Here is a 15,412-nt window from a genome sequence, read left to right as displayed (position 1 = left end):
TCCTCCCTCTGCCACGTTCTTGGTTTCCATTGTTGTCATGATTTTCTTCTTCTCCTCCAGCTTTTGTTTTCCTTGCAGAATTTATTCTTTGCACGATTTCAATTCTGGGTGCATCATCTTTGTATTTCTGAATCAAAAATATTTAAACTAAGTTAATAATTTAACATTTAAATATGAAAAAATAACATAGTAACTATGTAAAACGTGTAGTTTCTATTATGCATCATATAGTAACTATTACAATTGACGATGGTAAAATACTTGCAGAATTGCATATATAGTTATTGTTATTGTTATAGTCATATAGTTACTGTCAAAATAATATAGTCACTTTTATTAATAATAACATGGAGTACAAAGAAAGATCATAAAAAGAACATAATGATAAGATAATAACTATTAAAAATATATAGTTACTATTATACATGATATAGTAACTCTTAATATTAATGATAGTCATATACGAGCAAGGTTGTAGATATAGTTATTGTTATGATCATATAGTTGTTGTGATCATAACATAGTAACTCTTATTACTAATAACATAGAAGACAACAAAGAACATGAAAAGAACATTATAATATACATAAAAAACTATACCAAACATATAGTTACTATAATACAAGATATAATACCTATAAATATTATTGATGGTCATTTAGTCACAGAGTTGCAGACATAGTTGATGTGATAATAATATAGTAACTCTATCCATAATACAGTAACTATATCATTAAAAATATAGAATAACATAAAAACATGCACATAACATAATAAACTAACATAGTACCTTTTTTACATATGTACTATTAATCCCACCTTTGGCCGGTTTTCTTTAATTAATCCCACCTAAGCGATATTTTTTAATAATCCCACATTTAAGCCCTAACTACTTTAATTAGACCTAATTGACTGGCTACCGGCAAAAAAGTCAACGTCTATTTCGTTGACAACCAACACTTTGATTTCCCTCCTAAAATGCTTGACACGTCGGTAATTAATTGCCAACTATACTCTAGGTTTTCGAAATTTTTTTACCAAAAAAATTTACAACTCTCTCTCTTCTCTACTCTCCCGTACTTCTCTCTCCTCCATTACTGAACCTTCAACCACAACTGTACTTCATGACATCATCTGCGAGTAACCTGTCGAAATAGGCTTCTTCATCAACGCGCAATCAATTTTCGTCCCCACAATCGTACAATTGAGGTGTGACCTACAAACCCTAGCGTTTTTCTTCCCTGTTTTGGTAATTTTTTAATTCTTGGTTTTGCTTGGTTGTTTGTTCGTAAAAACCCTAATTTTTGCAATAATTTGGTAATTTAGTTGTGGGATGCTGGTAATTTTGGGTAATTGTGATAATTGGGGTAATTGTTGGTAATTGACGTTGAATTCGTTGAAAAGTGGAAACTTTTTGTTCTTGAATTTATTTGGGGTGGGTTAAGAAGTCTTGCTGAAAAGTGGAAACTTTTTGTTCTTGAATTTATTTGGGTAATTGTTGAATTGATTTGAAATCTTGCTGATTTTTCCTTATTTATTTGAAAATTGTTAGGATGGCTGAGGGTACTCTGAAAATTTGGCATGGAGGTGTGTTTAAAAAGGTTGCTAATGGTGAGACAATCTAGGAGGGAGGACGGGGTAGAACCTTTCCTGTTGATGTTGATGAGTTGTGTTGGTGGGATTTAGAAGTTTTAGCTAAGAAATGTGGGGGGTATGAGAATATCGATGGTCTTTTCTACTTGATTCCTGGGCTTAGCTTAGCAAATGGTTTGAGGAAAGTGTATGAAGATGTAGAGGTTTTGAAGATGGCTGAATTGGTGTTGAAGTACAGGTGTGTTGAGTTGTATGTATATCATGGTACTGAGTTACCAAACCAAGAAACCACAATCACATCACCACAAAATGATGTCATGTCATCACCCAAAAAAGGTCATGCCCTGTCATCAACATCTAAGACATATCCTGCCACCTCACAAGCTACCAAAAAAGATTATGCTACCTCATCAGCTGCAAAAAAAGATGCTGCCACCTCATCAATATTACCTACAGATACCCTAGCAAACAAAAAACAGGCCCATACACCTGGAAAATCTAAAAACCCAACCAAACCACAAAAAACAAAGTCCACTCCAAAAAAATCCAGAGAATCCATCAAATCCCCCCCTCAACCTACTGAAGAAGAAATCAGCATCCCCACCCTTGAAGCTAATGAAAATGATTTCTTAGAGAACTATGAATGGGAAGACCCCAGACCCGAGAGTCCATTGAAGTTCACAGATCTGTACTCTGACATAAGTGATGAAGATGATGATGTTGATCCGGACTTTGAGCTAGAACTTGCATCCTCTGATGGTGATGGTGATTATGTTGATAAATTGGAGAAGGAATTAGAGGATGAGGAGATTTTAGCTGATCAGAAACTGTCAGACACAGATGAAAGTGATGAGGAGTATATTGCATCTAGGGCAAAGACGAGGAGCTGTAACAACAAGCTTGTTGAACTAGCTGAACAACTTCAAAGGGAGGCAGCTGAGGGAAAGTTAGGTGGTGTTCAGTCAGAGGCTACAACAGGAGAGGGAACTAGTGCTGCAGGGGGTTATGTGAGTGAGTACGAGGATAGTGAGGATGATATACACACGCCCCCCGATAGTGGTGATGAGGATTTGAGTTTCGGGAGGAGGAGAAGGAGAGCTTTTTTGGTAGGTGAACACACTGACTTCTCTGTGTTCAGGTGGAAAGTTGGGCAAAGGTTTCCCAACAGGGCTGCTTTCAAAGATGCAGTTGCTAAGTATGCTGTTCTACAGGGGAGAAACGTTTTCATACAGTCTAGTAACATACGTAGGCAACAAAGGGTAGGGGTGAAGTGTGTTGAAGGTTGTCCGTTCTACTTGTATGCGTCTTGGGACTCTAGGAGAGCAGTACTTGTTGTGAAGAGGGTAGAGGGTGAGCATACTTGTCATAGAAATATGAAAAAGAATCGACAGTTAAAGTCCACTTGGGTTGCAAAACAGTTTCTCGAGGTGTTCAAGGCTAGACCCCATTGGCCAGCTAAGGAAATCATGGAGACTATAAGGAGGGCATTTAAGATTGTAGTAAAAAAGGAGTTTGCGTATAAGGTGAAGTATGCTGCACACACGTTATTACATGGTTCGATGCACGAGCATTACAAGAAAGTGGGAGGGTATGTGGCAGCCATAAAGAACAGTAGTCCTGGTACGATGGTGGAGCTAGTGACCGATGTCAGTAAACAAGCGTTTCCACCTGTTTTCCAGAGGTTTTACACATGTTTTGAAGGATTGCAGAGGGGCTGGAAGCAGGGTTGCAGGAAGGTGATAGCGGTTGATGCGTGTTTTCTGAAAACCTTCCTGGGTGGGCAGTTGATGAGTGCTATAGGTAGGGATGGCAATGACCAAATGTACCCTATTTCTTGGGCCGTAGTAGAGGGGGAGAATAACATGTCTTGGGAGTGGTTTTTTCTTCTGCTTCAGAGGTCCCTCGATCTAGGTGAAGGAGAGGGAATTGCTATCATCTCCGACGAGCACCAGGTTTGTTATCATCATCTTATCTAGTTGTCATTATTTGCATTTCTGATTTGGTATGTTTGTGATCTTTTATGTATGTACATCAGTCAATACAATATTACAGTGAGATGTGTTAGTATCTTGCATCTTGTTTCACCTATGATTGAACAAACAAACACTAAGCAAATGGCTATCTATTTCACCTGTCATTGAACAAACAAACAATATGCAATCTATGTGAGTTTTTGCTGCTTTGCTGCTATATTATGTCATGTAAATCAGTCAACACATCATTCCGATGAGTTGAAACGATCGTGGTCATATTTACCTAAGTTGACCTAAGTTGATTAAGAATTGCCCAATTTGCCTAACTTGATCAAAATTTGCCTAATTTGCCTAACTTTGACCAAATTTGCCTAATTAGACCTAAGTTGACCTAAGTTGATCATAATTTGCCTAATTTGCCTAAATTTGACTAAATTTGCCTAACTTTGACTAAATTTGACCAAAATTGACTTAATTTTACCTAAGTTCAAACGATCGTCCTAAGCGATATTTTAGTTGACCTAAGTTGATCATAATTTGCCTAATTTTACCTAATTAGACCTAAGTTGATCATAATTTCACTAATTTGCCTAATTTTGAGAAAATTTGCCTAATTTGCCTAACTTTTACCAAATTTGACCAAATTCGACCTATTTTTACCTAAGTTCAAACGATCGTGCTAATCTTTACCAAACTTGACCTAAGTTGATCATAATTTTCCTAATTTGACCTAATTAGACCTAATTTGCCTAATTTGACATAATTTGCCTAATTTTGACAAAATTTGCCTAATTTGCCTAACTTTTACCAAATTTGACCAAAATCGACCTATTTCTACCTAAGTTCAAACGATCGTGCTAATCTTTACCAAACTTGACCTAAGTTGATCATAATTTTCCTAATTTGACCTAATTAGACCTAATTTGCCTAATTTGACATAATTTGCCTAATTTGCCTAATTTTGACAAAATTTGCCTAATTTTTTACATAATTTGCCTAACTTTGACTAAATTTGACCAAAATTGACTTATTTTTACCTAAGTTCAAACGATCGTGCTAATCTAATCTTTACCTAATTTGCCTAATTTTGACATAATTTGCCTAATTTGCCTTATTTTGACATAATTTGCCTAATTTGCCTAACTTTGACATAATTAGACCTAAGTTGACATAATTTGCCTAATTTGGACCAAAGTTGACATCTTTACCTAACTTGATCAGAATTTGCCTAATTTTACCTAATTAGACCTAAGTTGACATAATTTGATCATAATTTGCCTAATTTGACATAATTTGCCATAATTTGCCTAATTTTGACATTATTTGCCTAATTTGGACCAAAGTTGACCAAATTTGCCTAAAGTTGACCAAATTTGCCTAATTTTGACATAATTTGCTTAATTTGACCAAAGTTGACCACATTTACTTGGGTGTTTGTGTTATGTTTTGAATCTGTTCTGATTTCAGTTTGAATCTGTTTTTAATCTGTTTTAATCCTTAATTATGTTCTACATGTACTTGGGTGTTTGTGTTATGTTTTGACTCCATTTTACATGTTTCTACTATGTTCTGAATATGTTTTCATTGATTATGTTGTAATCTTTATTAAGTTTTGAATCTGTTCAGTTCTAAACCTTTCCCCTTACCTAATTTATTATTGTTTCATATGTCCAAGGCTATATTAAATGCCGTTGCAGCAGTTCTCCCAAAGGCAGAGCATAGACACTGTGCGAGGCACATCTTTGCTCATTGGCACAAGACTTGGAAAGGTGATGAGATGAAGCTTTTATTCTGGAAAATTGCCAAGGCTTACAACCTTGCTGACTACAATGATGCCTTGGAGGAACTCACACAGTTGAATGTCGATGCTGCCACTGCGTTTAAGGGCTACAAACCAGAGGTTTTCTGTAGAGCTTTTCTAGATACAACAATGAAGACTGATGCCATAACATCCAACATAGCTGAAACATTCAATGGATACATCATTCAGGCAAGAACCAAACATCTGATCTTCATGTTAGAAGACATCAGAAACAACTTGATGCAAAGATTGGTGGTGAAAAGACAGCAAATGGAGAAGTCGACATCAATCCTTTGTCCAAGAATACAACAGAAGCTGGAAAAAGAGAAGGCAAAGGCTAGCAACTGTGACGTAATACCGTCAACGGATACATTGTTCAATGTCAATTATTATCTGGATCAATTGGTGGTGGATTTGGAAGCAAGGACATGTTCATGCAGAAAGTGGGACATGCTTGGCATTCCATGTTGTCATGCCATTGCGTGTATCTTTTTCCAAAACAAGGAGGCCGAGGAGTATGTTGATAAATGCTACTGGAGGCAAGAATACTTAAATGCATATTCAGGTAAAATTGTTGTTTCAATAGCTAAGTTGTGTGTATTCTGTGATTTGCGTGTAACATTCTGTTTGTGTATGTGTTTGTGTGTGTGTATAGGTTCAATTCCACCCATTGATGGAGAGAGGTATTGGCCAAGGATTGAATACCACTTGGATCCTCCTCCCATCAAAATAGGGCCAGGCAGACCGAGGAGAAATAGGATCAAGGATCCCTTTGAGAACCCGAAAAAGCCTGGTCACCTATCGAGGACCGGGATAGAAATGACTTGTAGTGTGTGTCAAGTCAAAGGGCATAATAAAAGACGATGTCCTAACAGAGAGAGTGCTGTTGTTGCAGAACCAGCCCCAAAAAAACCTAGGGGTAGACCAAGGAAGGATGGTCAGCCCCCTCACTCTCGTGCTCCGTCTGTTACTGCCCCATCTACCATAAGTCAAACGACTGATTCAAGAACAAACACACCCACCTCTGCAGTTGTATCTTCTCGATTCACTCGATCAACAAATGCTCAGCTTCACTCTACTTCATGCCAACCTAGCCAACTTGGCAGAGGCGGGAGGATGATCCTAGGTGGTAGGGGTTCTAGGGGTGGAAATACTGGAAGGGGAAGGGGAAACAATGGAGGGAGGGGTAAAGAGAAAGTAAGCTTTGATTCTACATTCTAATTCTCATTTACTCTCCCTTTTTTCTTTCTGCCTATGTTTGTGTGATGTTGTTTTCTGTTTGGCTTTTTTTTCATTCTCATTTACTTCATCAAACAGGTACCTATTGGTGTGGGAATGTATGTTGCCTCGGATGGGACTGCAAAAACAAGTGGAGGCAGAGGGAGAGGGAGAGGGAGGGGTAAAAATCAGGTATTATTTCATTAAGTTGTGGTTTGTTAACTTGCTGAAGCCTTAAGTGTCTTCACTCATTTGGTTTACTTTCGTCACATAGGTTGCAACATTTGTCGGAACACAGTCGAGCCAAGTTTCCAGTGCTCATCAACCAACTCAGTAGGACAAGTGAAGATGAATGAACCTACTGCCAGTAACTTGACCATTTTGTGCTGGAAATCAGAAGCTTACAGTAGCAGTAGCAGTTAGCTAACAGTAGCAGTGGCAGTCAGCTTAGCCTAATTAACTTTCAACTGTTTGGCCTTTTTTGTGTAGTTTAGAATTTAGGCCTTGAACCAAGCTTACAGTAGCAGCAGCAAGCTTACAGTAGCAGCAGCAAGCAACTCTAGAAGCCAACTCCAGTAGCGTCATTTCATGTTTTTGTGTAGTTCAGAACAAGCAATGGCTACTTATAAGTCAACTCTGCCTACATAAAAGTCAACTGTGAGATTTTTTGGGGTAGTTAAAAGTCAACGGTGGGATTTTTTTGGGTAGTTAAAAGTCAACTGTGGTAGTATTTTGTGTAGTTAATTGTGGCCTTCATGTTAGCAGATTTTGCAAACAACCAAGTCATATGCCATCTTTTGTGTAGTTCAGAACATGATATGGAAAATTTGTGACTTTAATTCATGCGCATTTCACAACTTACACTAGTATCATCTTCAATTTACGCAAATTATTTTAGTGGACCTATGTCGGTGCAACTAACATCCACTTATGTTCATCTAAAGTGAAATTGCACATTTTTTCATATCTTATGCTCCTATCAAACTTTGATATTAGCATTGTCGTTTCAAGTCCACTCTCGTTCGTTTCAAGTCAACTCTTGCTCGTTCGTTTCAAGTCAACTCTTGCTCGTTCATTTCAAGTCAACTCTTGCTCGCTCGTTTAAAGTCAACTCTTGCTCGTTCGTTTAAAGTCAACTAATTGTCATAAAATTAGTTATATAAGTACGACTACGCAAATGTGTCAAAATAACTCACACTTTAAAGTCAACAACCGAACCTTGATAATTTTATTCATGGTAACATTGTCATCTACTTCAACCAAAATACAACAAGGGAAAATATCAACTTATTGTCATCTACTTCAACCAAAATACAACAAGGGCAAAAATCACCCATGATAAATACAGAGCCATTGTACAATTCCTTTCGTTCCTTGAACTCTTCATCAACTCAATACGCATTTCGCAAAGTTCGTTCTTCATTTCATGTGCATCTTCCTCTAGATTTTCCTTTTTAATCTGCAATTTCCTTATCTTTTCCTCCAGCAACTTTTTCTCATACTCCATCTCAGCTATAGTCGTATTAGCTTCCAAAACATGAACTTGAAGGTTGTCAACTGCATTGCTATCAGGAAGAATCCACCTGAAAAATTCACACTTCGTATCCTACGATACGATTACAACAACCAAAATAATCGACCAAACCATCAGAATTTTATCAACAAAACCCAAATCAATCAAACCCACAACAAATCAATTAAACACAAATTCACCCCACAAAAATCAATTATACCCAAATTCGTTATAAAAATTGTACCTTAATTACCCTAATTACACCTAATTGCAAAGTTCATAGACTTACTCACCCTCTACCCTAAATTCGTCAATTTTAGGGGAAACAAAATTGAGGACATTCAGAGACCTTACCGGCCATAAAGGACAGCCATGAAACTTCATTCCAACATTAGGGCCGCGCTTAACAGTACGCACAACAGCTACATTTCCGCACTCACATATCAACGACGGTACAATTCCTCCCTTTGAATTTGATGAAGAACCAGATCCCACAGAAAATGTGTTTAACCCAGCCATTGTAGTGGGCGAACTCTTTTTTCCAAATCCCAAAATTACAGAACAATTGAGAAAAATGGTGGAGGAGAGAATTTGAAGATGCAAAAATGGTGGAGAAATGAACCAGAGGAGCGCGAAAAAATGAGAAGGAAAGAGAAAGAGAAACCTGTTAAAAAGATAAACAAAAAAAAAAATTTTAATTTTGCAACGGATATATGCCACGTAGGACATTTTACCGGATAAATCCGGTTTTTGACCTGCTAGGTTCAATAAAAGTCAATGGGTACTTAAGGTGGGATTATTAAAAAATATCGCTTAGGTGGGATTAATTAAAGAAAACCGGCCAAAGGTGGGATTATTATTTACAAATTTTCCATTTCAAAAATATAGTAACTATATAAAACGTACAATAACTATTAAAGAAAATAAACATATGGTAACAAGTCATGATAAAATAAACATAATATCTATTTCAAACATATAGTAACTATATAAATAATATAGTAACTATATAAATAATATAGTAACTATTGAAGAAAATAAACATATGGTAACACATCATGATAAAATAAACATTGTACCTATTTCAAACATATAGTAACTAATATAATAATATAGTAACTATTGTACACATATAGTAACCATTATAATCACACAACAACTAGCTTAATATATAGTGGCTATTATTATAATATAGTAACTATTGTACAAATACAGTAACCATTATAATCATAAGTCACTATCTAAGAAGCAGACAAAAATATACTCGAAATAACATATTACATAATGTAATCGTATAGTAACTATTATTTATCAAAGAATCACTATAAACTGTTCTTAACATAGTAACTATCTTAAACACATAGTTATTGTTTTAAATTTATAATAACTTTCTAAAAAATATAGTAACTATTTTAAACACATAGTTACTGTTTTAAAGTTATAGTAACTTTGTAAAAAATATAGTTACTCTAAAAACTACTACTAACATAAACACAATGAATATTCCAATGACTATTAAAAACATTATTTCGCAACATAAATTAAAGGTAACTATATCATTTATATACTAACTATATGAAACACTAACCCTAATTTCACCCAAACAACAAACACTATTTCTACCTCTTGTGCTTTGCTGCATCAATTCTTAAAGTTCACAGCCTTTGTCTCTTTTTTCTAAATTTAAGGCATTATTTCTTCTTATACAAATGATATTGTAAAGTATTTTTGGAGATTCGTCACTAGATAGTGCAACTTTAGGACTAATATCAAATATATAGTAACTATATAAACCATATAGTAACTATATAAAACATATAGTGACTATTATTAAAATATAGTAACTATTGAACACATATAGCAACCATTATAATCATAACATGTGATTGATACTTCGTATTATTTTCTTATACAAATATCAAATATATAGTAACTATATAAACCATATAGTAACTATATGAAACATATAGTGACTATTATTAAAATATAGTAACTATTGAACACATATAGCAACCATTATAATCATATAGTCACTATCTAAATAGCGGACAAATACATACTCTAAATAATATAGTACATAATGTAATCGTATAGTAACTATTATTTATCAAAAAGTCACTATAAACTGTTCATAACATAATAACTATCTTAAACACATAGTTACTGTTTTAAACTTATAATAACTTTCTAAAAAATATAGTGACTATTTTAAACACATAGTTACTGTTTTAAAATTATAGTAACTTTTAAAAAAAGTATAGTTACTCTAAAAACTACTACTAACATAAACACAACGAACATTCCAGTGACTATTAAAAACACTAATTCGCAACATAAATTAAAGGTGACTATATCATTTATATACTAACTATGTGAAACACTAACCCTAATTTCAACAAAACAACAAACATTTCGAATCACTCAACAAAATAATAACTATTGTACACATATAGTAACTGTTGTACACATATAGTAACCATTAAAATAATATAGTAACTATTGTACTATATTATTAATCATTAAAATTACATAGTACCTCTTTAAACCATATATATATATAGTATTCATTAAAATTACATAGTACCTCTTTAAACCATATAGTTACTGTATTACTCATATAGTTACTATTTAAATCGTGAAGTCACTGATCGAATTCGCGAAGTGAAAACGATACTTCGGTAAAACACAAACATTAATTTCTTCAAAACAACAAATATTTTCAATTTTAAATAAAAATAGACTTAAAATTCTTTAAAAAACAACAAACCGAGATGTGATCTCTAAAAATTCTTGCGAAGATTTGTAGGCGAGCGGAAATTCTTCGATTCGATTTCGGCAACGACGAACCTCCTTCTTGATCTACTACTTCCTCCAATTTTTCCTCATCAAATAGATCCAATCATATGAATTATAAGATAATTACGAAAAAAATCGAACAAAACCTATAAATTTGAGCTAAATTTTGAAAAGCATAGAGAGAAAATGAAGAGAGAGAAAATGAAAGAGAATGAACAGAATGTAGATCTGAAATTTTGAAAAATAAAAAAGTTTAAAACGTATATAAAGTGGGCTAGACACAAATCGCATTAAAATTCTTCAAAACACATAGTAACTCTTTAAAACACATAGTTACTGTAATACGCATATAATTACTATTTAAAATTACAAAATAACTGTCACGTGACAGTTACATATGTTACCCTTAAAAATTACTCTGTTTCCCTGGTCCACGCTAAGTTAGCATGGACCAGGTTTATATTAGTGTAAATAAATTATTTATGGGGCTTACTATTTACCGCCCCACATTACTCAAAACCGCCCTAATATTTTACCTATATAACCCTCTTTATTTACCCCTTTATTTTTAACATTTACCATTACCATTTTTAACATTAACATTTACCATTACCATCACTGCCGGAGCACCACCGCCGGAGCGCCGCCACCGGAGCACCACCGCCGCCACCGGAGCACCACCGCCGCCACCGGAGCACCACCGCCGCCGCCGGAGCACCACCTCCTGCCGGAGCACCACCGCCGGTGAAACAACTTTTACATGGCCGAGACTAACGGAGTAAATTCAAATTCACAAGAGGTATTTTTTTTTCCCGGAAAAAAATTTAATGGACTTATGCAATTCTAGCTCCAACCATGGTACAAACTTATGAGTTTTAAGTCTGTACCATGGTACAGACTTATGCAATTCTAGCTCCAACCATGGACGGAGCTAAAACTTCATAAGTCTATACCATGGATGGAACTAGAAATTCATAAGTCCGTTAAATTTCAAGTTTTTTATTTGTTGTTTAATTTGGTTAAATTTTTCCGAAAAAAAACATTAGTGACTTATGCATTTTAAGTTTGTACCATGGTACAGACTTATGAATTTTAAGCTCGTACCATGGCTGGGGCTTACAATGCATAAGTCTACACCATGGTGTGGGCTTACGATACATAAGTCTGTTAATTCACATGATTTTTTTTAAAATTTTTGTGTACTTAAAACAATTCATAAACTTATGCAATTCTAGCTCCGACCATGGTACAGACTTATGCATTTTAAGTTTGTACCATGGGACAGACTTATGTGTTTTAAGCTCATACCATGGCAGGAGCTTAAACTGCATAAGTCTACACCATGGTTTGAGCTTAAAATGCATAAGTCCCTACCATGGCATAAACTTAAACTGCATAAGTTTGTGTCATAAAAATAAAATTAGTATTTTTCTTATATATTGATTATAAAAATTACTTTGTTTAAAGTTTTTTTTTTTAAATGGGCAGGTTCCGTTACTAGATTTTGGAAGCGATGGTATTAATTATAATCCAAAATTCGTAACTTCTGAAATATTTTCGAGTGATGATGCTGCTGTTGAGTGGGCTAGAAACATTGCTATTAGCAATGGTTTTAAGCTTGTGAAGTCCTCATGGAAACGAGGAGAATTGTACTTGAGATGTAACCGCGGTGAAAGAAATAGAGGCAAAGGAAGAAATTTGGAAACTGCGGAACAACCAAACACGAAAACTCAAGCATGTGGTTGCAAGTTTTTGATTAAGGTGGCACCATGCAAAGATGGTGAAGGTTGGAATATTGTTTTGGGTCCTGAACAACATAGTATTCACAACCATGAATTAATTACATATCGAGAGTGCAATCGGCAGATGAGCAGCCTTAGTCTAGGCGCAAAGCAACTTGTTCGTGATATGTCTTCCGCTCAAGCAAGGCCAAATGTCATATTGGCGGCTATCCAAGAACAATTCCCTGAGGAGAACCCCAATAGAAGACACATCTACAATTTTAGAGATCGAATGAGGAGGAATGATGCAGAAGGAAGAGATAGTATAAGTCAATTTCTTCATCTTGCTAAAGAGAGTGATTACTTGCACTACATTAGGGAGGAGGCTCATGTCGTGACACATGCATTCATGGCACACCCTACATCGGTGAAATTGTTACGCACATATCCATGGGTCATTGGCATGGATTCTACGTACAAGACGAATATATACAAGATGCCATTCCTTGAAATTTGTGGGGTTACACCGTGTAACAAGAATTTTCTCATTGCATATGCATTCATGAAGGACGAGACTGCTGAAAGCTACGGGTGGGTGTTAGATAAACTAAGGTTGTTGCTTGGTAATGAGGTACATCCAACAGCAATTGTGACAGATCGTGAGTTAGGTCTTATGAGACCTATTCGCGAAATCTTTCCTCGCTCCAAACACTTACTTTGTTCGTGGCATATCAACAAGGATGTAGAGGCGGCTGTGGGGAATATATGTGGAAATAAAATCATGGGTGAGAGATTCAAGAATGGAAAATGGAAGAGAATAATGGAGGCTCCAACTAGTGTTGAGTATGATCTAGCTGTGTTGAACATGCAGGATTCCTGGCGGGAAGGTAATTGAGTATTTGAATGGTACATGGTTACCCCATGCGGAAAAATTTGTCTTAGCATGGAAAAATAATGTGCTTCACTTTGGCAACATCAACAATTGTAGAGTAGAGAGTGCACATTCGATGATGAAGAATTGGTTGTCATGTGCTAATGGGTCTTTTGACACCGTGTGGGGGAAGGTCAATGCAGCGATCAACTCACAACTCACAGAGATTAGAAACACCCTTGAGGCGTCGATGCGTACTCATGGTCAGATGTGGACCCGACTTCCGTTCCAGCATTTGAGTGGCCATGCGCCCCACTACTGTTTAAACCTTTTGGTGAAGGAGGAAACACGGATGAAGGCGTTAAGTCATGAGGTTCATGTACGTTTTGGATGTGCGTATAGGACAACACATGGTCTTCCTTGTGCGTGCCAGATTTTCGATGCAATTCACTCAGGCACATATTTCGCTCGGCAACAGATTCATTCATTTTGGAGGACACTTAAGATCAATGATGGAGATCACATAATTGAGTTGGCCGACATAGATCCCTGCGCACAGGATACTCAGTTTTTCCAGTCTCTTGTCGATGAAGTGTCTTCTAGCGATCCTGCAGTGATACGCCACATGTCCCGAATGATGCATAACTATCTACACCCAGATCAGGCCGGTTACATTCAACCCGAACCTAATATGTCAACAAGAGGTAGGCCAAATACTCGACGCAATTTCAGTGCATGGGAACACATGGGTCGTGGCCGAGGTCGTGGCCGAGGTCAAGGTCGTGGTCGTGGTCGTGGTCGTGGTCGTGGACGCGCTCGTGGTATGATTGTCATTTAGTACTTTATTTAATAATTTATTTACTACGTTTATTTTATTTACTACGTTTATTTATTATTTTATTTACTACGTTTATTATAATTTATTTACTACGTTTATTAATTCTTTATTTACTACGTTTAATAATTATTTTATTTACTATGTTTATTAATTCTTATTTATTACGTTTATTTATTACGTTTATTAATTCTTTATTTACTACGTTTATTTATTATGTTTATTAATTCTTTATTTACTACATTTATTAATTCTTATTTATTATGTTTATTTAGAACTTTTGCTTTGTTTATTTTATTTTATTTTATTTATGTGTCTGCAGATGGTCCTCAAAGGGACATATCGGAGTTTCGCTACCTAGACAGAATTCCGGGAATTATTGTGGATTTTGTAGAAGATTGGATCGATGTAATGGGTGATGGAAATTGTGGTTTTCGTTGTCTTGCTGATTTTTTCCTAGGTGATCAAGATAAATATGTGGAGGCGAGGAAGATAATTGCGAATGAGGTAGGGGCCAATAGATGGAAGTATCAACATATTCACCATGGTGGTGTCGACGAAGCTATGAGACGTATCAAATGGCCCGGAGGGCATTGCACATCAGATCATTATATGAAAGTGATGGAAGACTTGTTCCCTATTGCTCAATTCTGGAACTGTGCGGTGATTTTGTTAGGAGTGCAAGGCGGTTCCTTGTATCCATGTATGACAGTTTTGCCTTGGGATGCTGAGTGCAACGTGACACAACCTAGCAGAGAAATTTTTATTCTCCATCTAATAGAGTATAACCATTTCATTCGATTGGATCTTTTACCTGGTTGTCCTATTCCTCCTTTAGCTGACTTGTGGTTTATGGTTCGAGAGCCAAGTGTCATTGGTTGGGAGCAAATATTTCAACATCGGATAGCAGAATGGCAGCGTTTGGAGACTTTGGTGTAATTGAAGACATTGTACTTTTATTGAGTGTTATATCATCAACTCTTTTTCTTTTTTTAATTGAGTATATTGCTACAAATAATATCCAAATGAAATCAAAGTGTCTAAACATGAATCAAAGCCCACACACAATATATAAAAGTCCAAATGAAAAA

The 15,412-nt window shown here is 35.7% G+C and overlaps 3 protein-coding genes across 3 annotated transcripts; all 3 read left to right on the top strand.

Moving 5' to 3' along the window:
• The first annotated feature begins 1,633 nt into the window (after positions 1-1,633).
• LOC110802208 (uncharacterized) lies at positions 1,634-7,399 on the top strand. Its single transcript, XM_022007647.2, has 5 exons — positions 1,634-3,545; positions 5,242-5,932; positions 6,023-6,564; positions 6,685-6,777; positions 6,860-7,399. The coding sequence occupies exons 1-5, from the start codon at positions 1,806-1,808 to the stop codon at positions 6,920-6,922; spliced, it is 3,129 nt and encodes a 1,042-aa protein (XP_021863339.2). The 5' UTR covers positions 1,634-1,805; the 3' UTR covers positions 6,923-7,399.
• Positions 7,400-11,555: 4,156 nt separating this feature from the next.
• LOC130469658 (protein FAR1-RELATED SEQUENCE 5-like) lies at positions 11,556-13,510 on the top strand. Its single transcript, XM_056839068.1, has 2 exons — positions 11,556-11,693; positions 12,383-13,510. The coding sequence occupies exons 1-2, from the start codon at positions 11,655-11,657 to the stop codon at positions 13,508-13,510; spliced, it is 1,167 nt and encodes a 388-aa protein (XP_056695046.1). The 5' UTR covers positions 11,556-11,654.
• A 37-nt stretch (positions 13,511-13,547) lies between these two features.
• LOC130469657 (uncharacterized) lies at positions 13,548-15,260 on the top strand. The gene is made up of 2 exons (XM_056839067.1): positions 13,548-14,307; positions 14,644-15,260. Exons 1-2 carry the CDS (start codon positions 13,623-13,625, stop codon positions 15,258-15,260), a joined length of 1,302 nt encoding a protein of 433 aa, XP_056695045.1. The 5' UTR covers positions 13,548-13,622.
• The last annotated feature ends 152 nt before the right edge of the window (positions 15,261-15,412 follow it).

Source organism: Spinacia oleracea, chromosome 3 (assembly GCF_020520425.1).
Source record: "Spinacia oleracea cultivar Varoflay chromosome 3, BTI_SOV_V1, whole genome shotgun sequence".
In the NCBI taxonomy this organism is placed as follows: domain Eukaryota; kingdom Viridiplantae; phylum Streptophyta; class Magnoliopsida; order Caryophyllales; family Amaranthaceae; genus Spinacia; species Spinacia oleracea.
The sequence above is the reverse complement of the archived record's forward strand: the minus strand, read 5'-3'. Positions and strand labels throughout refer to the sequence as shown.